This window comes from Colletotrichum destructivum, chromosome 7, assembly GCF_034447905.1.
Source record: "Colletotrichum destructivum chromosome 7, complete sequence".
In the NCBI taxonomy this organism is placed as follows: domain Eukaryota; kingdom Fungi; phylum Ascomycota; class Sordariomycetes; order Glomerellales; family Glomerellaceae; genus Colletotrichum; species Colletotrichum destructivum.
The window spans coordinates 335,449-359,437 of record NC_085902.1 but is presented as its reverse complement, the minus strand read 5'-3'; the positions used below and the strand labels follow the sequence as shown (position 1 = coordinate 359,437).

The 23,989-nt window shown below is 58.4% G+C and overlaps 8 protein-coding genes across 8 annotated transcripts; 4 read left to right on the top strand and 4 right to left on the bottom strand.

The window, feature by feature from the left end:
• Nucleotide 1: 1 nt before the first annotated feature.
• On the bottom strand, nucleotides 2-3,215 carry CDEST_10639 (Putative alpha-2-glucosyltransferase Alg10). The gene is made up of 5 exons (XM_062926795.1): nucleotides 2,763-3,215; nucleotides 2,613-2,701; nucleotides 1,931-2,505; nucleotides 1,732-1,869; nucleotides 2-1,641 (listed from the first exon to the last, which is right to left on the bottom strand). Exons 1-5 carry the CDS (start codon nucleotides 2,985-2,987, stop codon nucleotides 428-430), a joined length of 2,241 nt encoding a protein of 746 aa, XP_062782846.1. The 5' UTR covers nucleotides 2,988-3,215; the 3' UTR covers nucleotides 2-427.
• A 132-nt stretch (nucleotides 3,216-3,347) lies between these two features.
• Nucleotides 3,348-4,611, bottom strand: CDEST_10638 (uncharacterized protein). The gene is made up of 6 exons (XM_062926794.1): nucleotides 4,499-4,611; nucleotides 4,343-4,395; nucleotides 4,145-4,198; nucleotides 3,847-3,940; nucleotides 3,726-3,779; nucleotides 3,348-3,664 (listed from the first exon to the last, which is right to left on the bottom strand). Exons 1-6 carry the CDS (start codon nucleotides 4,508-4,510, stop codon nucleotides 3,656-3,658), a joined length of 276 nt encoding a protein of 91 aa, XP_062782845.1. The 5' UTR covers nucleotides 4,511-4,611; the 3' UTR covers nucleotides 3,348-3,655.
• A 211-nt stretch (nucleotides 4,612-4,822) lies between these two features.
• CDEST_10637 (Putative mediator complex, subunit Med4) lies at nucleotides 4,823-6,066 on the top strand. The gene is made up of 2 exons (XM_062926793.1): nucleotides 4,823-5,073; nucleotides 5,148-6,066. The coding sequence occupies exons 1-2, from the start codon at nucleotides 4,926-4,928 to the stop codon at nucleotides 6,047-6,049; spliced, it is 1,050 nt and encodes a 349-aa protein (XP_062782844.1). The 5' UTR covers nucleotides 4,823-4,925; the 3' UTR covers nucleotides 6,050-6,066.
• A 193-nt stretch (nucleotides 6,067-6,259) lies between these two features.
• On the bottom strand, nucleotides 6,260-8,871 carry CDEST_10636 (Putative nonaspanin (TM9SF)). The gene is made up of 3 exons (XM_062926792.1): nucleotides 8,635-8,871; nucleotides 6,616-8,498; nucleotides 6,260-6,544 (listed from the first exon to the last, which is right to left on the bottom strand). The coding sequence occupies exons 2-3, from the start codon at nucleotides 8,477-8,479 to the stop codon at nucleotides 6,477-6,479; spliced, it is 1,932 nt and encodes a 643-aa protein (XP_062782843.1). The 5' UTR covers nucleotides 8,480-8,498; nucleotides 8,635-8,871; the 3' UTR covers nucleotides 6,260-6,476.
• Nucleotides 8,872-9,236: 365 nt separating this feature from the next.
• On the top strand, nucleotides 9,237-10,818 carry CDEST_10635 (uncharacterized protein). Its single transcript, XM_062926791.1, has one exon. The coding sequence runs from the start codon at nucleotides 9,315-9,317 to the stop codon at nucleotides 10,398-10,400; it is 1,086 nt and encodes a 361-aa protein (XP_062782842.1). The 5' UTR covers nucleotides 9,237-9,314; the 3' UTR covers nucleotides 10,401-10,818.
• A 596-nt stretch (nucleotides 10,819-11,414) lies between these two features.
• CDEST_10634 (Putative flavin monooxygenase, FAD/NAD(P)-binding domain superfamily) lies at nucleotides 11,415-13,641 on the top strand. The gene is made up of 4 exons (XM_062926790.1): nucleotides 11,415-11,892; nucleotides 11,984-12,321; nucleotides 12,383-12,967; nucleotides 13,053-13,641. The coding sequence occupies exons 1-4, from the start codon at nucleotides 11,638-11,640 to the stop codon at nucleotides 13,420-13,422; spliced, it is 1,548 nt and encodes a 515-aa protein (XP_062782841.1). The 5' UTR covers nucleotides 11,415-11,637; the 3' UTR covers nucleotides 13,423-13,641.
• Nucleotides 13,642-15,408: 1,767 nt separating this feature from the next.
• On the top strand, nucleotides 15,409-21,891 carry CDEST_10633 (Putative tetratricopeptide-like helical domain superfamily; the record flags this gene model as incomplete). Its single annotated transcript, XM_062926789.1, has 4 exons — nucleotides 15,409-15,879; nucleotides 15,960-16,563; nucleotides 16,660-21,146; nucleotides 21,220-21,891. 4 exons carry the CDS (start codon nucleotides 15,409-15,411, stop codon nucleotides 21,889-21,891), a joined length of 6,234 nt encoding a protein of 2,077 aa, XP_062782840.1.
• A 755-nt stretch (nucleotides 21,892-22,646) lies between these two features.
• CDEST_10632 (Putative Cyanovirin-N superfamily) lies at nucleotides 22,647-23,405 on the bottom strand (the record flags this gene model as incomplete). Its single annotated transcript, XM_062926788.1, has 2 exons — nucleotides 22,647-22,959; nucleotides 23,059-23,405. 2 exons carry the CDS (start codon nucleotides 23,403-23,405, stop codon nucleotides 22,647-22,649), a joined length of 660 nt encoding a protein of 219 aa, XP_062782839.1.
• Nucleotides 23,406-23,989: the final 584 nt, after the last annotated feature.

Sequence of the window (23,989 nt, the reverse complement as noted above, 5' to 3'; positions counted from 1 at the left end):
GATGGCGGCGCAAGGGGTTGCAAGACTGAACAAACCTGGATGAAGATGGCACACGGCTTGGGTACATAGGCAGGACAAGGGACTCGGCATTATCGACAAACAAATCGAAATGATACATCTGGGAGGAAGACATATCGAATCCACAAGGGAATTCGGGGATCAACGGCGTTTGGGAAATCATGATTCTCTTTTCGGACCGAAACAAGTAGGCAACCCGATGAGGGGTAGAGCACATGAAAGTGCACAAGAAAAAGCATCACGTTAAGCGAAACAATCGGGGGCCGAAGTGTCTCATCTCATTTTCATTCTTTTGTCGAATTCTTTTCCTATGATCCAGTCGTGAATTCCGTATGGTGTACGGCGTATCTTCAAGTCAAGGAAAACCGCCTTATTGCCGATTGCGCGGCTTGGTGACAGAAATCCTCTCTCACCACATGAAGCGCTGCATCCTGCCATTCTCCAAGACCCTGCCGTGCTCGGATCTCCACAGGTACGGCTTGGCGAGGAAGATGTACATGGTGACCACGTTGACCAGCACGAACCACAGCGTCTCGAGGACGAGCCGGACGTCAAACTTTTTTCCGAACCGGGCAAGGGACCCGACCACCGGGAGACGCTCGAGCTGGGCCAGGGCGGGATGCGCGGCGGCGGCGTGGCCGTGGCCGTGGAGCCGCCAGCCCGGGACGAGGATGCGCCAGAAGACCCAGGGGAGGATGAAGTAGCGCGGCTCAACGAGGGGCGCCGTCATCAGGGACAGCGTCGTGGCGAGGAGGAGCAGGATGGCGGTCGAGGAGGCCGGGGGTTCGGTGCTCTGCGACGCTGGGTCGGCTAGGGTGACGATGGCGAAAGGGTCGTAGCGTGCCTTTGCCGCCTTTGAGTCGTTGGCGTCGTCGGCGGCGGCTTCGCCGGACCGGGCGGGCTGCTCGAGGGCCTCCTCTAGGGGTTCCGTCGCCAGTGGCTTCTCGGCACGCGCACGCTGAGCTGGGTTGCCGAAGGGGCTGTTCTCGAACGGGCCGGGACGCGAGGCCGTGTAGCGACCCGAGCAGTCTCCCGTGTGGTCCGAAAGGAGCCCGCCCTGGCCGCAGCCGCCGAGCGTATCCCAGCAGAGCCAGCGGGCGAGGGTGTAAGGGATGACGAGGTAGTAGCGGAATAGGCCCGGACGCCGGATGGTATACCGGAAGATGTAGAACATGTAGTGTCTGTTGTCGGCGAGGGTGAAAGGGTGGATGATGGTGTTAAAGCGGATGACGGCGAGGGTCAGGACGATGAGGGACGGGGTAAGGAGTAGATGGTAGAGCTTGGATGAGATCAGTGTCTGGAGGGCGTTGACGAACGGTGATGATGTCGCGGGAGCGTTGGCGATCTGTAGGCCCGGCTCATCTTGGGCTCGGGTCTTTTGTTTCTTGGACGAGCCGGCCTGGGAGGACTCGGGCAGCGTATGCTTGCGGGACGGCGTCGAGGAGCTGGACTCTGCGGGCCTGGGGGCGTTCTTCCCGGAGGCCACGGCGAAGACGCCGCGCAGGAAGCGGAGAAGGCCGATGGCGGAGGGGAGGAAGAGCGGGAAGGAGAAGAAGGCGAAGAGGGGCCAGATGTAGAGCATCTGGGCGAGATGCAACGTCGCGACGTGGTTGGACTTGTCACCTGCGACATATTAGAGAAGAAGAAAAAAAGAATAGGTGGGCAGAAGAGAGTGCCCAGGAAGGATTGTTTGTTCCCGTTGACGAGACTTACCCAATACTACGCCGCCGTTCCAGGCCACGAAGCCGGCGAAGAGGGCCATGACGGTGATGTGCGGGTAGACCTTCTTCAGGACGCGGAGAGGGTTCGCCAGGGCTGCGATGCCGATGCTCAAGGCGGAGAAGAACAAGTCTGGAGGGCGGTCAGCGAAGGGGCTTCGGCCCAAAAACCCAAGTGAAAAAGGAGGACGCACCGTCTGGCCACGCGGTATTGAGGGGCGGATCGTGGACATCCCCCACCGAGTATCGCCAGGCGTAGAACCTGACGTATTCGCCCAGGGTCGTCATAGCCGGCCTGGCCACGGGCTCGGGACGCAGGGCCTTGACGGCGGCAACGGCCTCTAGGCCGCCCATGTACACGACGACCCAGAAGACGTTGGTCTGCCTCATGAGGAGGGCGAGGACGCCGACGACGACGGTGGTCCAGTCGCTGAGGAACGAGCTCGTCTCCTCGCGCATGCGGCGCAGGTGGTGGTAGTAGGCCACCAGCACGGACAGCGTCGAGACGACGTCGGTGTAGTACAGGCCCGAGAAGAAAAAGAGCACGGGGAAGAGGGCGACGTTCCAGCCGAGGTGGATGGCGTGGAAGGAGAGCACGGCGGGCGGGGCCGGGGACGCGGCGTCGGGGCGGCGGGTCTCGAGGAGGTGGCGGCAGTGGGTTGCGAGGATGCCGACGCCCAGGACGGCGACGATGTTGACGCCGCGGAGGTCGAGGACGGAGCACTCGGGCCGCATCATGGTCTGGAGGTAGTACTTGGAAAGTATGTACCTGGGGGATGTCAGTTGAAGTGTCTGGGTTGTGGGAAGAGGAGGGGGGGGGAGGTGGAGGGGGAGGAGTGATGATGATGATGGTGACGGTGATGGTGTTTGACTTACAGGCCGGGAGGGGTGGTGATTTTGTCATCCCACTCGTCCCATCGTCCGTCGCAGAACTTTTGAGCTTGTGGGATGTGGAAGACCTCGTCCTAGAAACGGTCAGTATGAGAGCAACTCAGAGGAGAAGATAACATGGGTGGTAGAGCTGACCAGGTACGGCTTGTCGACGTGGGCCATGACGTTGCTGCACCAAACCCAGCCGAGGAGGAAGATGATGATGTATGAGAGCCGCATCAGCACGTCGTAGAGCTTGTTGGTCTTTGGCCCCGAGGGGTCCGGGTTCGGCATCTTTGGGGTGATGAGCCATAACAGCAAGTAGAGGACGATGACCGAGAGGATGTTGAGCCCATCGACAAAGGCCTCGATTGCCTTCATGATGATGGATGGGATGGATGTCCCAAAAGGGGACACACACAGCTAGTTGTTGAAAAGGAAAGACTGGTGATTTTGGGGGGGGGGATGAGCTATGGTTTGGCTCAAGATGGATAAAGGAAGAAAATCCCTAAAAGAGTGAAATGAAGCTAGTGAAGCTAGAGTTGATGCAGTTGAGGCCCTGCAAGCTGGGCAGGTCAGCTCATGCAGCAATTGCTCTCACACTTGCAAGTGAGACCAGGTGAGTTGAGATGAGATGGGAGAAAGTGAACAGTTCGTCAAATGTCTGGCAGAGGGCAATTCCGCATATTCGCACTGTCTCCACACACGGCTCATCTTGGACTCTCAAGAATAAAACCAGGGCTCAATGGAATTGGAGTACACATAATTCTAGCTGCTGTCTTTTTGGAAAGTGTCTTTTGCTGCATTGAGTCTTGTCTATTACATGCTGTAACACTTCAAAAGCCTTGTACTTTCAAAGTAAACATGCATCGACTCATGGCACTAGACAAGTCACTCGTTTGTCAAACACCAGCTGAAGTTCAAGAATCTATTGTGTCTTTTATACATGCCCAAAAGGGGAGGGCAATCCCTAGTCTCACAACACCGCCCTGCAATGCCGCCTTTCCATTGTCTACTCTGGTAAAGGGCATCCAGGCCACGTTGTGCATTTAGAAAGGCTGTCATCATCAGGTTAGCATACATCATCCCCCACAGCCTTTCTTTCCGAGGGCCACATACGTTGTCAGAGGCGGGGATGTCCTTGACGTAGGTCTGGCCGAGGACGGGAATCTTCTAAAGAGGGGGTCAGCATTCAGCCCGGGTTGCTGTCGGGGGCTGTTGTATCGTAGACTAGTCATACCATGAGGATATCAGTCTGGATTCTGGGAATGCCAGAGGTGAAGAAGAGGGCGGCAATGCCGGCGGCGGCGCCGAAACCACCAGCACGGACTCCGCTGTGATTAATCGTCAGTGATGCTGCTCCTGATCGTCGCAAGTTGTCCGCATCTCGGTTGTTTGGTGGTCCGGCGTTCCATTCATTGCCCCGGAATCGAGCAATCGACGGCCTTCCAACAGGCGGTTGTCCGCTAATGCCAATGGACCCCACCTCAGAGATCGGGATGTCGCGGTTGTTGGATCCATTGCGGAGGGCAACTCACAGCTTGATGACCTGGGAAACGGTCCAGCCGGCAACGTTGGGCACCGTGGTGTACCTAGAGTCGTTCAGTCAGTCCACTGTATCTATGACCGAGTATTCGCGCGCAGTTCCAGCGTCGTCCGGAGGCATGGCGGGTTCCGAGTCTCGCTTGGTGGTGGGATCGTAGACGGAAGAGTCGTGGGCAGGGCCGAGAACCTACTTGGGGCCGAACTTGCTGCGGAAGGTAGGAGGGTACTGAGTACCAACGCGGGACTATTCAGAGCAGGTTTGTCAGTGGGTTGGTAACACGGAGGGTGCCATTGCGCCCAGAGGAGAATTTCGGCTTAGGCCAGCATTCGAACGGCAGGAGACGTACGGGAGAAGGCATCTTGGGCGTGGTGGTCGTGCGAACGAACTCGGGGAGGATTCAATTGCAGATGCAAAAGAGGGAGCGTCGTGGGAGAATCGGTGATGTTGCGCGAGTTCGGGTTCAGGTTCTTAGCGGGAAAAGCCGGCCGCATTTCCAATGCGCCTCAGGCTACAGGCTGCGAGCGAACATCGAAGCCCGTGGCCAATCGGCGCGCGTCTTCGGGCGGGCCACCACCACCACCACCACCACCACTGGCCCACCAATCCACAGCTCAGCGGGAACCTTCAGCGCAGTTCAGTTCAGCCTTGCACGCCCGATTCCTCCTCCACACCTACCTACACACACATACCTACACAGCTTCACTTCGACCAACAATCTCGGCCGACACAGGGGACTTTTCTCCAGAGACAACTTGTTTCTTAGAGACGAAAAAATGGACAAGCTCATTGACGCTCGTTTCGATCGTGTCGAGAAGGCCCTGGCCAGTCTCATCGAGTCGGTCTCCAAATACCACCCTCATGCGAAGCAGGCACTGGACCTCCACGAAGCCGACAATGACCTTGCCAAAGGCCTCAATGAAGGTGAGAATGATATGATACTGATGAAAAACAGTACCTCTGCCCCCATGTCCAAAGCTAACACCCTCTGCTCACAGTACAAACACATCAGAACAACAATCTCCTGTTGCAGCAGCTCCGCGCGACGACCGCCTCCCTCGATACCCAGATCCGCGAGACCCTCCAGAGCCTCGCGACGACCCGCAAGGACATCACCACCACCCAGATCACCGTCTACCCCGACGGACCCAGGTACCCCATCAAGTACGACGAGCTCCTGAACTACGCCCGCCGCATCAGCAAGACCACCCTCCCGCCCGCCGCCCTCACCGCCGGCGTCGTTGCCGCAACGGCCGGGGACACTCCCGCCCCAGACCCGAACGCCAGCATGACCACCAACCCAAACACCCCGGCCGCCGCCGCCAACGGCCTCCAAAGCCAGCCCGTCAGCGCGGCCCCGACGCCGAGCCAGGCCCAGACCCCGGGCCCCTCGGCCGCGGCCAACAGCAGCAGCCCCCTACAGGACGGCATCCAGGGGGGCCAGCACCCCGCGACAATGATGATGACGACGGCGGCGACGACGACGACGACGACGAGCGGCGCCACCTCGCTGCCCGACGGCCTGCGGAACCACCTCGACCCGCACTTCAACGCCAGCTTCGTCCCCTGGCCCAACGAGTTCCAGATCCGCAGCGGCGCCATGTCCGTCTACCAGGACCTGGCCGACAAGGGCATCGACCCGCGCGGCTACGACCCGCAGCAGATCGCCGAGGCGAAGCGCCGCGAGGAGGAGGAGCGCCGGGCCCGCGAGGAGCAGGAGAAGCTCGAGGCCGAGCGCAAGAACAGGGAATACCAGGAGAAGATGGACAAGATCCGCCGCGAGCAGCAGGAGGCCTACCGCCGCGACAGCGTCGCCGCCGGCGCCGGCGCCTCCTCCGCCGGCAAGAGCAAGCAGTTCCAGTTCACCAGTCTCATGGACGACGACGACGACGACGAGTAGTAGTTCCGGCGACACCTGGGTCTTGTCTGTGGTCTTGCCCCGAGGAGGGGGTTTTACCAACTACTACCGTTGTCTTTTCTGACTAGGAAGGGTATGGTGTGGTTGTGGTCCGTATATATCAAACAGTTTCCACTATGCGGTCCTACGTCTTGTTGAAAGCAAGTCATTTTTTCGTCTATTGAACCATGCCCGTCTACCATGCAACACTAAGAGAGAGAGAGAGAGAAAAGGGACCCCTGTTTTTGCAAATCTCATAACCAACCACGCTGACGCTGGGCTCCTCGATTCACCAGCGTTCTCGTCAATAACTGCAATGCTTCGCGGATGGGTTACGAGTGAGTATTCCTACAACAACAAATGTTCATACAAGTGGGCATGATCCAGATGCCCTCCGCATATCAACGCCCAGTCCAGTTTCGATGCCGTTTTAATCAATTTTGATGGAGGCGTAGATCTTTCTGACGAACCACCAACTGGCGAAATAGCCAATCGATCCTACAGAGCCTTGTTAGTTGGGTTCTAAGTGGAAAATAGAGATAGAATATTAGAGAGGGAAAGAAACCAACCTGTGAGGATGAAGAACAAGAAGGAAATGAGCGCGCTGTAACCAATATAGAGTACGGTGCCGGACAGGTTGCTCAGGTTCAGCTTGGTAAAGAGGTACAGCAGGCAGTTGATGAAGATGTAGCCGCCGCTCATGCCCGCGGCAAGGAACGAGCGCCATTGCCAGTTGTAGTTCTCGGAGCACAAGAGGAAATACACCAGCAGGATGGTAACTGCGGCCGTGGTGACAATCATGAGACCGTATGAGAGGAAGAGGAAGCCAAACATGTAGTAGATCCGGCTGAACCACACGGAGCTCATTATGAAATAGAGCTCGACAAAGATGGCGCCGAAGGGCAGGAGGCCGACGATGAGCATGCTAGGAATCGGCCGGAGGTAGGTGGTCGTAGGCGGAATCTGGCGCGGGATCTGGTTGGTCTTGACAGGAGGCTCGAGGACCGAGGCGCGGAAGCCCATCCACGACCCGGCGAACGACAGGGGCACCGACAAGACGAACCAGATGGCGATGATGACCAGCATCGTGGTAAAGGGCACGGCACCAGAAGACTGCTTCGCCCAGAGGAAGAGGTCAAGGAAGAAAAAGGCCCCGAAGACAATGCTGGGCACCAGGATCGGTGTCAGCGCAATGTTCATCTTCCACTTCTCGCCCTGCAGCGACTTGTAGGTCCTCGCAGACACGTAACCGCCAACGAAACCCAAGAGGGTGTAGAGCAGCAGAATGATGGTTCCGAGCGACCCGCGGTTGGAGGGCGACAGGAAGCCGAGGAGAGCGAAGCAGATGGTGAAGCCGGCCATGACGAAGAGCTGAACACCGTTTCCGAGGAGGACCGACAGGAGGAGAGGGTTCGAAGGGTTGCGGAAGACGTCGCCGTGAACCAGCTTCCACCCAGAATCCTCCTGCACGCCGTCCTCCAGCGCCGAAGTGCCCGAGAGGTCGTCCAAGTTGATTTGGTCCAGACGGTTGTACCTAGCAATGTCCTTCCTGAGGGTCTTGACCAGGATGGACATGACGGTGAGGATCAGAATGATGACGATAATAGCCGTGTCGATGAGCCAGAACCAATGGATCTTGGGGTCGAAGACGTGCAGGTACTTGTCCCAACGCGTAGCCCAGGCCGTCTTGGACTCTGTCCAGAAGACTGAGTACGAGAACTTGACCTCCTTCTCGGTTCCATCCTCCTCGAAGATGATGGGATCCATCTTGTTCTTGCAGTCAAGCAGGCCCGGGTAAGCGCGCGAGCTCGGCTCGACCACCACGCCGACAACACGCAGCTGGGACTCGTCGCCGTTAACGGGATGGTACTCGATGTAGATGTCGTAGTGGTTGTTGTAGACGATGTTGCCGTTGTCGTCGACGCCGCCCATGAGGAATCCGGGGTTGTAAAAGGTCGTGTTCGTGAAATCGTCGTAGATCTTCTGCCCGGCGGGCAAGCCGTCAACGAGCCAGTTCAAGCTGTAGCCTTGTTCGATACGGCTCTTGACAAAGGCGACAGCGGCCGGGGGGTATTTTTGGATGCAGAGCGGCTTGCATTGCTCGTTGTTCTTCATCTTGAGCTCGAACGGAGACGTCATGATGCGATCTCCGAACAGGATGCTGCCCAGGCTCTCCGACACATATTCGGGTCCGGACTCGGGCTCGCAGAACTTGAAAGCGGGGTGGTAGTAGTCGTACGACACAATCGAGTGCAACCGAGAGTCGGAGGGAGCAGCGACGGGCTTGATGCTATTGACGTAAAGGGGGACGAGATCGCCCTTCTTGTAGGATGTCGGCGCAACACCCGGAAGATAGAAGGCGGAAACCAGCTGGGGGATGGCCAGCAGCGAGGCCAGCAGCGCCGACGAGGGCGCCATGTCTCGTAATTGCATCGTTGCCAGTTGCTGTACCCTGCGTCAGAGGTCAGCGATCAGTGTTGGAAGGATACGATGGAGCAACGATGGCCAGAAGACACCTGCGACCTGAAGTACGAAACCGATGGGGTCAAATAGATAGCTAGCTCTCTGGATAAGTAGCGATTACGTACCCTTGAATCTGTTTAGGTATCTAGGTAGCGCGGAACGACACACTTATGGCTGGCTGGTGGATCATCCGGATTCCTGCTACACCTAGCTCCCAGTGGTGTGGTAAAACGCGGAATCTAGTAGAGCGCGGAGAGCTGGCGATCGTGTTGGGCAGAAGGCAGGATTTACGTTGAGGTGGACAGATGGCCAATTGCCTTTTGTTGTCTCGGGGCCGTGAGCTTCGTATTCCGTGCCGAGGGCGAGACAAGATACAGTTGAGAAGAGAGAGCTCCAGCCGCCTCGGACAACTGTCCCAAAAGAACCGCTTAGTCATGCAGCTGCGTCACACCCAACCTGGACCCTGGACCGAGCTCTAGCCACTCTGTACTCTGTTCTGTACGTATCCATTCACCACAGGAACATCATTCATCCGAGGAGGGAGAAAGGACTGTGGCACCTGCCCAGGGGGGCGGGGGGGGGGGGGGGGGGGGGGAGGGCGTCAGGCACAGAAACATTCAAAGTGGGTATCGGCCAGTCAGGGGTCCACTCCCGCCGATACGCCGGGCCCCGCAATTTGCAGATCGGTTTGGCGGCAGCAAAAGAAAAATTTCGTGGATCGCGCCGCTGATTCTGCTGCGACTCTGAATTTTCAAACTGCACCAAAAACACTTCAGAGCAACATCGCCAGGCTTTTCTAAACAAGATGGCGGCACCAAGCACCTTGCCAGCTCTGCTGGACTCATTGACGCAGTCTTTAACGACATCGCTCGACGCAGCGCCCATATCCTCGATTTCGCCTCCCGAGAACGGAATTTCTCTGCTCGACACCAAGAACGAACTCCTTCTCTCGTACCTGCAAAACCTCGTCTTCTTGATTCTTCTCAAGTTGCGCAACGCCAAGAAGCAGTCCAGCGAGGACGAAGGCGCCAGCGATACCACCGAGACCGTCGTCAGGAAGCTCGTGGAGCTCAGACTATACCTGGAGAAGGGTGTGCGCCCCCTCGAGGACAAGTTGCGATACCAGATTGAGAAGATTCTTCGCGCCGCCGACGATGCCGAACGGAACGCCCACGCGGTCAAGGCAGCCAAGGATGCAGGATCCGACGACTCTGCGTCCGACGACGACGAATCAGACGGAGACGAAGAAGAGGAAGAGGAGCTCAAGGCTGCTCATCTCCAGGCGCGACCCGATGCCTTTGTGCGTCCGGCCGCGGCATCTACTGCCATTGCCACTGCTCAAAAAGACGGCGTGTACAGACCTCCAAGGATCGCGCCGACAGTCATGCCGTCGGAACGCCGCGAGAAGACGGACCGCCGGCCGCTCAAGTCTGCGACGATGGACGAGTTCATCGAGCACGAGATGTCGACGGCACCGATCGCGGAGCCCAGCATCGGCACGACCATTGTCAACGGCGGACGCAGGATGAAGACGGCGGCGGACCGCAAGACGGAAGACGAGCGTCGCGAGTACGAAGAGACCAACTTTGTGCGTCTGCCCACGCAGAGCAAGAAGGCCAAGGCGCAGGAGGCCGCCAAGACGGGCCGCGGCGGGCGCATGCAGTTCGGCGGAGAGGAGTGGAGGGACTTGGGCGAAGGCGTCGACCGCATCAACAGGCTCACCTCGCGCAAGAGCGGCGGCGGCACGCGCGACCTGCTCGACAAGAGCCGGAAGCGCGGCAGAGAGACGACGGACGGGCCGAGGGGCAGCGGGCAGATGGAGATGGGCGAGAGATTCCAGAAGAAGGCCAAGATGCTGGAGGCGGGCCGACGCGACAGAGGCAAGCGATAGACGGAGCGGAGACCTGCAGATACCCCCAAAAACACGGAGCAACATACCGAGCCAGCTCAAGGTCCTGGAAGTCAGTGTGGTCTAGAACCAACAGAGTCGGCAACATGTCACGACTGTTGATTGGTTGGCTGTGTAACAAGACAGTTTGTGTGTGTGTGCCTGTCTGTCTGTGTCTGTGTCTGTATGTGCGCGTATACGTATGTGTGTATTGGACCCGGCGTTTCCCAGTTGTTGGCCATAAAATCCAGCATGACGCGCTAGCAAAGGCGGGAGCGGGAACAAAAACCCGATCGGCCAGGAACTCGCATAAAAGTCCCGATGTATCCATCCGTACAATTGCCTGCTTAGCTCTCGAGCCTAGGTACCTGCTACCTGTACACCGCTGAACCAACCTAACCCGCCCGCACTGGATTAATACACCTACTTGTACCTACAGCACCTAGGTGCCTCATCACTTAAGCTACGAAGCCCAATCAACAACGTCAGATACACCATTTCACTCCAGCCTCTTCCGCCATGGTTTGCAATATAATTCGACGGGGATGATGAAGGGAGCTCTCTTCTTCCACATCGATTTCCGAATGCTAGATCAGACACGGGCTCAAACATCCCTCCCCCCTGCCCCCTGTATCCCATGCGCATCCAACCCCCCCGCGCCATTGAGAGGCTGCCAGCAAGCAACTCTGTCTGTTTAACCCTCGCCTTCACATGCTTCAATGCGGCGTTTCACAGGGTTCCCTAGCGTTCCTGGTGACGTCAACCGCACACAACCCGGTGGGCCTGTCTACTGCACGTCAAGAACTGCAGTGTAGGGGGGAGTAGAGTAGCATAGCATAGCTTCGCCTACAACGTAGATACCTGTATACCTGTACTGTAGGCCATAAGCCAGCAATCAACAGGGTACCCAAGGAAGCTCACATGCCAGTTGAGCTGCCCAAAGCTCCTGAAGCTCCCCTCCCTAGGTTGTTGATGCCGTCGTCCTCCTCCTCCACCTCCTCCTCGTCTTCCTCGTCTTCTTCCTCATCCTCTCCACATTCCATGCGAAGTGCGCAAAGTCCAATATAGGCCAGGTCGTCTCCTCTCCCTTTCTTCATACTACGAGACTCCTTTTTAACCTTCATCCCCAACTGCCGAGAGCCATCCGACGACTGCTGTGCTTGCAACGCACCGTACAAGCTTTCTCTTCGAATCGAAGCCAGGCTCGTGGTTCCCCCCTCCCCCCAATTGCATCGCCACGATGCCGTCTGAATCTCGCGTCGAGAATCCCTTCTTCCACCCCTTCCTCTTCATCTTCCAGATCTGGCAATGGTTCGCCGATAAGATCTTCTCGCCCACGCCCCCGGAGCCGAGCACTCGCTTGAGCCGGCCCAAAATCGCTGTCATCGGAGCTGGTATCACTGGTGTGACGTCCGCCGCCCACTGCATCGGCCATGGTTTCGACGTCGTCATCTTCGAGGCCGGCGGTCGCGAGAATCTGGGCGGAATTTGGAGCGTAGGGAACCACCCCTCCCCCTTGAATTCGCTCCTCCAAAGGGAGCTCATTCTGTGAAATGTACTGCTGCTAATTGCACTACCCACTGCAGAGAGTGAACAACTCGTCAAGCCTGCAGATCCACTCGATGATGTTCCGATTCCATCCCTCGGTCAAGTGGGAGCGCGGGTACCCGGACAGACAGCAGATTCTCAGCCAAGTGAAGCAACTCTGGGAAAAGTACGGCCTGGAAACCCGGACTAAGTTCAACACCGCCGTCGAGAAGGTCTACCAGGATGAGAAGGGTAGATGGGTCATCAACAACACGGCCAACGGCCACTTTGAGGGTGTCATCGCCGCTGTCGGCACTTGCGGTGAACCCAAGATGCCCCAGCTTCCGGGTCTCGAGAACTTCAAGGGCAATGTCTATCACTCCAGCCAGCTTACCGGGTACGGCCACTCTGGGATTTTCGCGGCATGAAATACGTTGCTAACAGATCCCCCCCTATAGTAAAAACGCCAAGGGCAAGAAGATGGTCGTTATCGGCGGCGGCGCCAGTGCCGTCGAGGCCTTGGAGTTCGCCGTCGACGAAGAGGCCGAGAAGGTATCCATCTTGTCCCGCAGCGACAAATGGATCATCCCCCGCAACCCCATCGTGAACATGTTGCTCGCCATGAACATCCTCGGCCAAGAGACCCGCTTGTCATGGATCCCTGAGACCTTGTTGCGAAAGCTCTTCTACCGGGACCTGCAGGATATTGCGCCCTACAGCAAGGGCATCTACATGGACACGCCCATGGTAAACAGCCAGGTCATGGACACCATCCGGTCCGGCCAAGCCGAGTGGGTTCGCTGCGACATTGAAGGCTTCACCGCGGATGGTGTCATTGTCAACCGGCGTGCCCAAGGCGTGCCCAAGGGAGGCCCCGGTCGGAGACAGGTCATCCCCGCCGACATGATCGTGATGGCGACCGGATACAAGCGTCCCTCGCTGGAATTCCTCCCGGAGGACTGCTTCAATGACCCGTATGCGCCTCCCAACTGGTACATCCAGACCTTCCCGCCGAACCATCCCTCCATCTCTGCTATCAACTGGTAAGTGACTACTACTACTGCATGCCCGCCTCACAAGAGACGAGACAAGACGAGACAAGACGAGACGGATTCTAACAAACCACAGCACGTATGTTGCCGCCATCGGCACCGTCGGTAACTGGCATATCGGCATCTACACCAGGATTCTCCTCATGTTCCTCATCGACCCGATGACGAGGCCCCATCCCTTCTGGATGAAGGCCTGGATCGAGATGACCAAGCTGCTCAAGTCCGCCGCCCCCACCGGCGCCTTTGACTTCTTCACCTACCTCGAGCTTCTCTGGTGGTTCGCCTTTAGCGTCACCTTCAACCCGTTCCGATGGAAGTGGGCCTTCTTCGTCTTCTTCGGCTTGGGCTTCATGTTGCCGAAGAGAGTCGTCGAGGTCGAGAGCCGCATCCGCAACGGCATGGGATTCCAGGACGAGGTCGGCCGCGACGTGGGACACAGCATCTGATGTCCCACGCTTTGCCTCGAATCACGGCTAGAGGTTCAAATTCAACGACTGGCACGAGAAAATGTTGGGAGGAAGCAAGCCGCTCCGGTCGAAATGCCATCGAAGTCTGGCCGTGCAACATTGCACATGACGGATCACTTTTGTCGACGCAATTGCCCTCAAACACCCCAACCCGCATGTACAATAGCTGTTATGACCTACCAAGACCTCTGAATGAATGAGACATTTCACGATCTAAAGGTGCTTCTTTCTTGTACCAAGCCCAGTCCCGCCGAAAGCAAATCGGAATGTCGTCCAAAGGACCGGGCACACATATCAGCATCATGATCGTCGAGATCGTCGCCCAACTTCGTCACAACACCACAATGAATGCTGTTTGGTTCCGGGAGGGAAATTCAACATACCTACAAGTTCCCGTGCGCCAGCAAGCTAAAATGCCCCCCATGGATGTTTTCATTCTCCAGCTTGCCCTCGCTTGCCAAGGCCTAGTCACCAACCGGAGGGAGACCAATCACCTTGTCACATCGGCAGAGGTCCGTCTCACCCTGTCGCAGGAGAAGAAGTGCCGCCCTGCGCCTGGGTTTACCGGTAGAGACACGCATCCCCGGGCCCGAGATCCCAAGTCGGTCTAGTGTCCCGCCCGGCAAGCCCGGTTCAGTTGGCCCCGTGCAAGCCACCGAACCATTTCGAGGTGCATATCGATAATCGGACAAGAATCACTTCTTCAGCCCGCCCCTATGCACGCACACATACACACACACACACCTTTCGCTTCGTACCCCAAACGTCAAGAGTCGCGGCGGCCCGAGGAAGACTTCTACGCCAGCTACGTGTTCGTGGCGGCATCACACAGGCTACCATCGAACTATCACCGTTTCCGGCAGTGCGATCGGGGGGAGGGGAACGCTAACTGCCGGGGAAAAGAAGCCCATCTGCGAATCAACCGTCGTCCTGAACGGTCCCGTCAACGTTTGCCGCTCATTTGCTCCATGCGGCGGGCGGGACGGACCACTTGGAGCTCGCAATCATCGGGATCAGCCAGCCATGAACGCGGTGGCGCGAGATGCAGCACGTTTCGCGGCGCGAAGCCCTCATTAACACGCATTTCTGGAGGTTCTTCAGCCCCAAGGTCACCCTTCAGCTTGGTAGCGGGGAGGGGGAAGGGGAAGGGGGCTTCCTTCGACCCTCGGGACATGATCAGAAACTCCCAAGACATTCCCGTTCCGTTCCCACCCTTCCGCGCCAAAAAAAGAAAAAGAACAACAACAAGATGAAAAGACTGTCTCGTTTGGGGAGGGGCTATCTTTCTGGGCATTGCTCGTCTCGAACAGCGTCAGCTTCGTATTGGCCAGGTAAACGAAAGACTGCTTCGGCTGGTCTGAGGATTTCTCCATGCTCACAATGCCATGCTCGACGCGAGCATCCTCGAACGCAGCCCATCTCCTTCGGGATGTGTTGCAGACGCCCTCTTGTCTCAGCGAGCAATCATGATCATCAGCTCTCTGTGAGACCCCGGCATCGCCGACTATGACTGAGAGAAGGCAGAGATGAACCTTTCCCCCCCTACCCCCTCACCCTTCCCCTTTCATGAGGGTTCTCTCTCTGCGTTTTTGGAATCGGCGCGTATAAAGTGAAGCTTGAACCCCCCCGAGAACTTGAAGGAATGGATCATCATCAAGCTATCAATAATGCTTGGATTTCGCAGAAACCCACTAAGTGTGTTGCCAAACCCCCTTTCCCTATCATTTCACCTTCTCTGTTGAAGTAGAATCGCAACTGAGTTTCCATCCACTTTGCACAGGTCGGCGGAAGCGTACTTCGACTACATCGTCGCTCCAGTCCCTAGGCTCAGACACCACTGAGTCTACTATTAACGAAGGATCTCCAGCTCCAACTCAAGCTCAAGCTCAAGCTCCAGCTCCATCTAAAGCTCCAGCCCCAGCTACAGCTCCAGCAGCAGTTGCGGCCCCCCATCAAGACACCAAGATGTCTGTCTACACATCATCTAACCAGCCCTCGCTGGCTAAACACTCCATCAAGGAGGAGGAGCCCAGCGCCGTCCACGTCGACGACGTCGCCAACAGCGACACATCCAGGTCGTCATCCATCAGCTTGGACGCCCTGACGATGGTTGCCTCACACGAGGCACACACGTCTTACAAGATCGTGCGGGTCATTGACACGGCCCGGCGCATCCAGAAGAAGCTCGTCCGCGAGGTCGAAGAGGTCTCGCACCAGCACTTCCAGAGCATCGACCTCGAGGCATATCTCGCATACATCGCCGATGAGCGTCTGGTCCACATGCCGCCCAAGGGCAGCCAGTGGGACCGCGTGTTGAAGTCGGCCGAGTTCTTCGGCCTTCAGCTCGACGGATACTCTCGCCATATCCAGTCCTTCATCGAGGGCTGTACCCTTGTCCGCGACACTGCGCTGGCAACTTGCTACCTATTATTAGAGGTTCGTTTCATACTTTATTGGTCTCTCTTTATCCATTCTAAGTTGTCACACCATCCTAACGTTGCTTTACTCTTTGATAGCTCGGTCACGACCAAGCTCAGGCGTTGGAGCCAACGTTCAACGCCCTGTATGAGCTCGGCCTCCTGCTCGGCCAGGCCATCAGACTCCATGGCATGTTCACTGCGAGCGATGCCATCCGCTACGAGCTGAGCCGCATCTTCGACAGCGTGATCCGCCTCGTCGGAGACATTGCCGTCTACTACCGAACCCGTATCAACAGCATCTACAGCGGATCCGTGACGATCGACTTTGATGCCGAGTTCGGCTCGCAGATCACCAAGATCTGGGCCCAGCGGGAGCACCTCTTCAACCACATGTGGCAGCACAGGCTCGGTAACAAGAGCCGCCGCCTCGACATCACCACGCTCCGCCGACACCTGCTCCCCACCCGGGAGTCGGCCAAGTCGCACGTCTACGGCCGCGTTGCCGACCGCAAGCTGCGCGTCGACGGCACCTGCGACTGGCTCTCCCACGACCTTCACGACTTTCTCAGCAGCGAAAACGACATCTTCACCGTCACTGGAGGCGAGGGCTGTGGCAAGAGCATGCTTGCTGCGTGGGTGAGGGAGAGGCTTGAACGTCCCGTCCACCGAACCCAGTATGAGACATTGTCGTACACATTCTGTGAGTATAAAAGAAAAGAGAAGGATAAAGAAAAGAAAACCCCCCAAAAACTGTTTGAGGGAGAATCAGTTAAGCTAACGTTGTCGCCTCCCTCAGCAACCGACATCCCTTCAGAGGCAACACCCATTGCCTTCCTCAAGAGCCTTCTCTCCCAGCTTCTTGAGGTCAACGTCGGCGATGTTGCTCTCTTTGAGAAGCTCGAAGGCATCTTTGAGCATGTCTCCCCCCACAACAACAGCTCGAAACTCGAGTCAGACCTCTGGGGCGCTCTCGACTCGAGCCTGGCCTCCATTAACAACAAGAAGGTCAACCTGGTCCTCGTCGTCGACGGCCTGGACGAGATCTCGGGCGGCGCGTCCAAGGCTGAAGAGCTCCACAAGCGCCTTCACACCAGCATCGGCAAGCTCCCGAGGATCCAGGCCGTCACTCTCTCGCGCCCCATCTCCCACCTCGGCGGCAGCCGCTGCAAGCACTTGGTCATCACGCCCGACCACGTCCGGGACGACATCGAGCTGTACCTCGCCACCAGGCTCAGCCAAAGCTGCTGCTTCACGGCACAGAACGAGGACGCCAGGCGGGCGCTGGTGGGCCAGATCGCCGACCAGGCCAGGGGCTCGTTCCTGTTCGCCTACCTCGCCAGACGGCTCTTCACGTCCGTCTCGGACTTTGCCGCCTTCCGTGGCATGCTCTCGAACTGCAAGTCGGACGTCAAGGCCGTCATCGGGGAGCTCATGAAGAGGGTCAACCTCAAGGAGGAGTACGGCGAGAGCAAGACGTACAACCTCTTCACCTTCATGGTGACGGCCGAACGCCCGCTCACGGTGGGCGAGATGACGGACCTTCTCGGCGTCTCCCTGTCGACCCGAACCGTCTCCTCCGGCGCGGACGTCATGGGTCCCGTCCGCAACACCCAGGGGCTCGTCATCGTCCGTCGTGGAACGCTGCGCTTCAAGCACTCCACCGTCCGGAAGTACGTCCAGGGCCTCTGCGGCTCGACCCTCATGTCCATGCACGACTCCCACCGCCACCTGACCATGGCCCTCCTCCTCTTCGCGAAGAAGCGCTTCACCTACAGCTGCGAGCCGTCGCTGGAGCTGATCGCCGACGAGGTCTTCCAGGAGTGCTTCCAGGCCAACCACATCGTCAGCTACATGATGCGCCACTGGGTCTCCCACTTCCGCTCGTCCTCCCTGTGCGGCCAGAACGGCTCCATCACCCTGACCGCTGAGTTCAAGGAGGTCTTTCCAGACACCGTCTTCTTCTCCATGCTCGAGTGGCACCACTGGCAGACGCAGTACGGCATCAAGGAGACCATCGAGATGCACAACCTCAGCCTCCGCATCCGGTGCACGTCTTTCGGCGAGAAGAACCGGTGCTACCTCCAAAGCCTCATCATCCTCGCCAGCCTTCATCGGCGCCAGTCCGAGTTTGAGATTGCGGCCGAGTTCTTCTACAAGGCCTCCCACATCGGCCAGACCATCCTCTACAAGTTCAGCCCGCTCGTCGTCTCCTGCACGAACCTGTTCCTCACCTGTACCGAGACGCTTACCTTCACCAAGAGGACGACGACGGTCACGCACCGCGAGGAGATGATCAAGTTCATGATCGAGATCTCCAGGAACAAGCAGGGCGCCCGCAGCGACGCCGTCATCAAGTGGCACGAGGCCCTCGCGAAGCTCTACGTCGACATCAAGGAGTCGGAGGCCGCGATGGCCATCTACAAGGAGCTTCAGATCATCGTCACGGCCCGGTTCGGCAAGGGCTCCAAGAGCGAGGGCAAGATTGCCGAGGCGCTCTCGGGCATGACGGTCGTTCTCAAGGCCAACGGCGACAAGGGCGGCGCCGGGCACGAGCACTGGCGCCACCTCCTCTTCGAGACGGCCGAGGAGCTGTCGTTCACCGACGTACGGCGCATCAAGATCCTCATCAGCCTTGCCCGCGACTACGAGGCCAAGGGCCACATCATCCAGGCCGAGAGGCTCTACGTCAGCCTCTGGCGGGGCATCCTGGAGGCCTGCCGCACCAAGGCCACGACGGAGCTTCACATCCAGAAGATCAGCATCGCCATCGAGTACATCCACTTCCTCAAGCGCATCAAGCGCAACGAGGAGGCCTGCAACATCATGATCTGCGTGTGGGCCGAGTACGAGAACCAGAACTTCGAGTCCGAGACCATCATGATCCGCCTCAAGGAGCTCGGCGTCCTCGCCAAGTCCTTCGGCATCCTGACCGTCTCGATGAACATCCTCAAGAAGGTCTGGGGCTGGTTCAAGGAGAGGAAGACGATCGAGAGCGAGGAGGCCGTGTCGACGACGACCATCATCACCGAGGTCGTCGAGGAGATCACCGAGACCGTGGTCGAGACCAAAACGTCCATCACCGTGGTCGAAACGGTGACGCGCGAGATCTGGGAGGCCAACTACCAGCGCTGCCGCAAGGGCAAGACGGACAGGCACTTCTTCAAGGCCTGCCTGAACATGGTCAACCTGTACCTCAAGCTCGAGAACTGGGCTGAGGCCGAGGTCGTGATCCGCAAGACGCTCGAGGTGACGTGGAAGGGCGTCCTGACGGTCGACTCCAAGCTGACGCTCGAGGGCGAGTTCATCTCGGAGCGCATCTCGGTGGCGCGGCGGCTGGCGCTCTGCTACCACCGCCAGAGGCAGTTTGAGAGGGCGGATGAGATCTACCTCCGCATCTACCACGCCTGCTTCTCTGCTTTCAAGGCCGAAAACGTGCTGGTGCTCGAGTCGGCCGAGGCCCTGGTCCAGTTCTACGAGGACTTCCACCGCCACGACAAGGTCATCGAGATCTACAGCACGCTGCTGCAGCACTACCGCAAGTACCTCAGCGCCGGGCACAGCATGACGGTCCAGGTCCTCTACAAGCTCGCGGCCGTCTACCACAAGCTCGGCCGCAAGGAGGCGTACGACTGCTACGCCGAGATCGTCACCATCTTCTCCAGGGACGGCTGCTGCCACGGCAGCGCGCTCGACGCGGCCGTCATCGTTCTCAACCACTACCACGCCGAGAAGCGCTGGGCCGAGCTGCAGAAGATCTGCGCGACGCTGTGGTCGACGTTCGTCCACCGCAGCGGCGAGATCAAGTTCTCGCAGGAGACGGTGGAGCTCATCTACGCGCGGTACCGCTACGTGCTCGAGGTGCACGCCAAGGCCGAGTTCTCGGTGCGCTACAAGCTCACGATCGAGTACCGCGAGACCGCGACGAAGGTGTTTGGCGCCTCGGCGGCCATCGTCATCAAGGCGCTGATCGCGCAGGCCGAGATGTGCGAGGCCTCGGAGGAGCACCGCCACGAGTCCATCACCATCTACGAGGAGATCATCCGCAAGACGACGACGGCCAACATCGTCTCGGAGACGACGGTCCGGACGATCAAGAAGCGCCTGTCGAAGCTGTACGTGACCGTCATCACGTCCAACAAGTCGACGACCACGACCACCATCGAGCGGGCCATCGGCGTCAGCCTCGAGATCTACGGGCAGCTCAAGGTCGAGCTCGGCTGGTGGCACGAGACGACGCTCACCAAGCTGCGGGAGATCGTCCTGATGTACAAGAAGGTGGGCAGCAAGGAGGCGCACGCCTCCATCACGCAGCTCCTCCAGGCGTCCATCATCGAGATCATCACCACCGTCAGGGTCTCGATGCACCTCCACTCGGCCGCCAAGACGCTGGCCTCCATCTACGTGTCGGCCGGCATGGCGCACCACGGCCAGGACCTGCTCCGCCAGCTGCGGTACCTGCTGCTCTTCCCCGGCTTCGAGGGCGGCGAGAAGGACATCAGCATCAAGATCTCGGGCCAGTCCAGCAAGGTCTACCTGGTGTTCCTCATCTCATTTGAGCAGGCCCTGGGCGGCGAGTCCAAGACCACGACGTACAGCTTCTCCGAGCTCATGGCGGACGTGCTCCTCGAGACGGTCCTCTACGAGCAGTACATGTCTGTCATGTCGACGGTGACGGACTCGACCCGAATCGAGACCATCATCGAGCCGGCCGCCCGCCTCCGCTTTGTGTGGGAGTCCCGCAACAGGAAGGGCTTCGTGTCCGTGCTGGACAAGAAGCTCTTTGCCCTCTTCACCTCGCGGTACGGCAAGTTCCTCGGCGGCCAGGACGCCAACGTCACTTTTGGCTTCTACGAGGCGCTGCTCGCCGAGATCGGCGGGGGCATCGCAGCCGACAGGGGCGCCATCGACTTCGCGCTCGTGTCGTGCAAGGCGGCCTTCGCGTCCGTCAGGCGGCTCATGGTCGAGGAGAACAACTTCGCCAAGGCCAACGGCGTGGCGAGGTGCGCCTTCGAGTTCGCCCACGCCCAGCGGTTCTACCACCAGCGCAACTGTCACGCCTGGGGCTTCCGCCTGGCCGAGGTTCTGGCCGGCATCGACGTGGACAACTGGAAGACGGCGGACGCTAAGCAGAAGGAGAACATGCTGGCCACCAGCCGACACGTCCTGCAGCACGTCCTGGCCGCGCTGAAGGAGGAGAAGGTCGAGTTCACCAGCCTTCGCTTCGAGGACATCTCCAGCCTGGTGTACCTTCTTGGCGAGCAGAAGAACTGGACCGATCTCGAGGTAAGTCTACATCTATCCCCAGCGTCCAGTGTACGGGGTTTGATGATTCTTGATAAACTAACAACGATGACAGACTGTCCTCACCTCGCTCTGGCGGTCCCGAGAAGTCCAGCGCAACTGCGGCGTCTGGACGCCCGATGTCGTGCTCACCATCGGCTCGCTCCTGGTCAACGCCCACGAGCTGGCCGGCCACCTAGACCAGGCCATCGGGCTATGCGAGACCATATACTACAACGTCCGGCAGTCACGCGGCGGCCTGGACCACTCGGCGCTCTACTTCTCCAACCGGCTGACGTACCTCCTCCGCCACGCCAACCGCCTCCGGGACGCGGGCCGCGTGCACCTCGACGTGGCGCGCGACCTCGACGAGCACCTCGCGGCCACGCGCGGCTCCGACAGGGACGAGCGGCTGCGCGCCGCGGCGGACGTCCACCTGGACGGCATGCGGCGGTGCGGCTGGGCCACGCGCGGCGGCGACGGGGGCCGGGGCGCCGGGGAGATCCTGGAGAGGCTCCGCGGGTACGGCAAGCTGAGCGTGCCGCCGATCGAGGAGTGGACGGCGGCGGACGAGAAGAAGGAGGCGGGCCGCGTGTGGCCCGAGGCGATCCGGTGGGATCTCGGCAAGCCCGAGGCGGCGGAGGTCGCGGCTGCGGCGCCCAAGAAGAAGAGGGATCTGCTGTCGCCGGCCAAGGAGAGGTGGGGACGTCTTGGGTTCCGGCAGATCGGGTGGGAAGCCGTCTACTGAGGACGGTGAGAGTATGGGATGGGAGGGGGGGGGGGAAGAGGGGGTTTAATGAACCCGAGAGGGAGAAAAGCTGGCTTCTTTCAGACATTGTTTGATGATGGACGCTTCGTTGCTTTTGTTGAAGGGGAATCTAATGGAGTGATGGACAGGGATGGTTATACCGCATTTCCTTGAGTATCTTACGTTTCATTTGTCAAGCTCTCTTATAGTTTCAATTCAACCACTATTAATTCACGGTGTTGGTTCTCTATTGTGTCCTCTGCCGACTTGTCGTTGTGAGGTCGGCGAAACTGATGGTCTTGCTCAACGTACTCCTATATTTTATGAGATGAAGTGACTGGTTGGGGTTGATTGGACATAATTAAGACGTTCTTCTCACTTCTGGAATCATCTGGGTTCTCAACTAACTCTCTTATTAGCAACCAGCGAGTTGGGCACTATTCAAAGTCAAAGAAAGTGTTATAATCCAGGCCGGAGTCTACACGGGTCGCTGAGAACCATTCGTCATCTGTTATCATGTCTCGACATGGTTGTGTCAAGAAGTCTATCCATGGACTTGTGTATCCCGATATCAAGAGCGGGTTTAGATATCTGTACGATCCCGACCTCTCTGTCCCCTGATCATCCCGAGTCCAAACCCAACTTAGACAGAAATGGACGCAACTCTGATAGCAATGTCCTCCACCAATGCCCACCCTGGAACACCCCCTTCGTCAGCGAAACACCGGACCCAAGCACAAGCAACATACCGACATCTACCTCGGGTCGTTCGCGTCCGGAGACCCCGGGCCGTGCCAGTGGCCCGGCGGGAAGCCGTGCTCGTATGACTTCCGCACGCACCGTGACCAGCCGCAGTCCATCATGCCGTTGCTCAGCCCGCACGGGTACCGGCTCATCTTCTCGCCGCGGACGTCGCCCTCGGCCCACCGGTCCGCGTCGAGGGACAGCTCGTACGTCTTGGGCGCCTGGTTCGGCGCCGCGCAGGTGCAGCGCAGGTGGGCCCCGGGCGCGCCCGCCAGGGACCCGTCGACGACTTTGCAGTCCGGGCAGGACTCGGCGAGTCGGAAGCTAGTTTGGTAGTAGTCTCATGTCAGCATCATCATCATCCTCGTCATCGTCGCGGCAGATTTGGGAGTGAAGGGGATGAGGGGTTGGACGCGTGCGCACCTCATGGTCTTTTGCCAGGTAAAGGCTCCCCCTCCGACATCGTTGAAGGCGATGCAGTTCTGCAGCGCGAGGTACCTCGCGTACGGGAACCTGCCGTCGCTGGTCCGGCAGCAGCTGTAGAGGAGCCACTCGTCGCGGGCCGCGAAGGGCTGGAACTTGCCCTTGAGGACGCGGGTGCCCTTGCAGACGCCGCCGAAGGTGTCGAGGCCGGGCTGGTCCGTGAGGCCCTTACCGGCGAACCAGGCCCCGAGGTTGAGGAGGCACTCGTCGCTGCTTTCGGCGAGGGCGAGGGCGAGGGCGAAGGTGAGGCCTGGGGCGGCGAGGGCGAGGAGGGTGCTGGCGCGCATGGTTGTGTTTTGAGTCGATGTCTTGTAGTAGTGTCGAGCTGGGAGGATGAAATGGGGGAAAGACGTGTGAGCAGATGAATCAAGACATGGATAACGTCAGGTGAAAGGAGGCCTCAACGGTGCCCTGGGAACCGTGTAAGTGAGAAACGTTACTTTTTGGGTTCAGCAACACATGCAACCCCTATCACCCGTGCTTCCATGGGACATCATGACAGGTAATAAACTCATCTCACGTGTAGAAGAAGCTGTCATAAAAGAACAGGATTTAGAAGAAGGGGTCTATTGTACAACTATAATTTGTGGTATTGCTACACTTATTTACTTCGTTTGCTGGCATCTTCATCAAGAACCCTTCATGTCCTGCTCTCCACAACCTTGATACTTCGATTGTCTCTGTATTTCTGCTGCGCCTCAGTAAAACTGTCTTTCGTAAGCAAGTCGTATATTTCCCGTTTGTGTAACTTACCAGGAGGCATTCAGTGACGAAATCATCGACCGATCTCATTGCAACTTGTTGAATTTATGACACGACAAACATGATGTCTTTTCGAAGAGGTATCCTCGACGTATACCATAAGTCATTA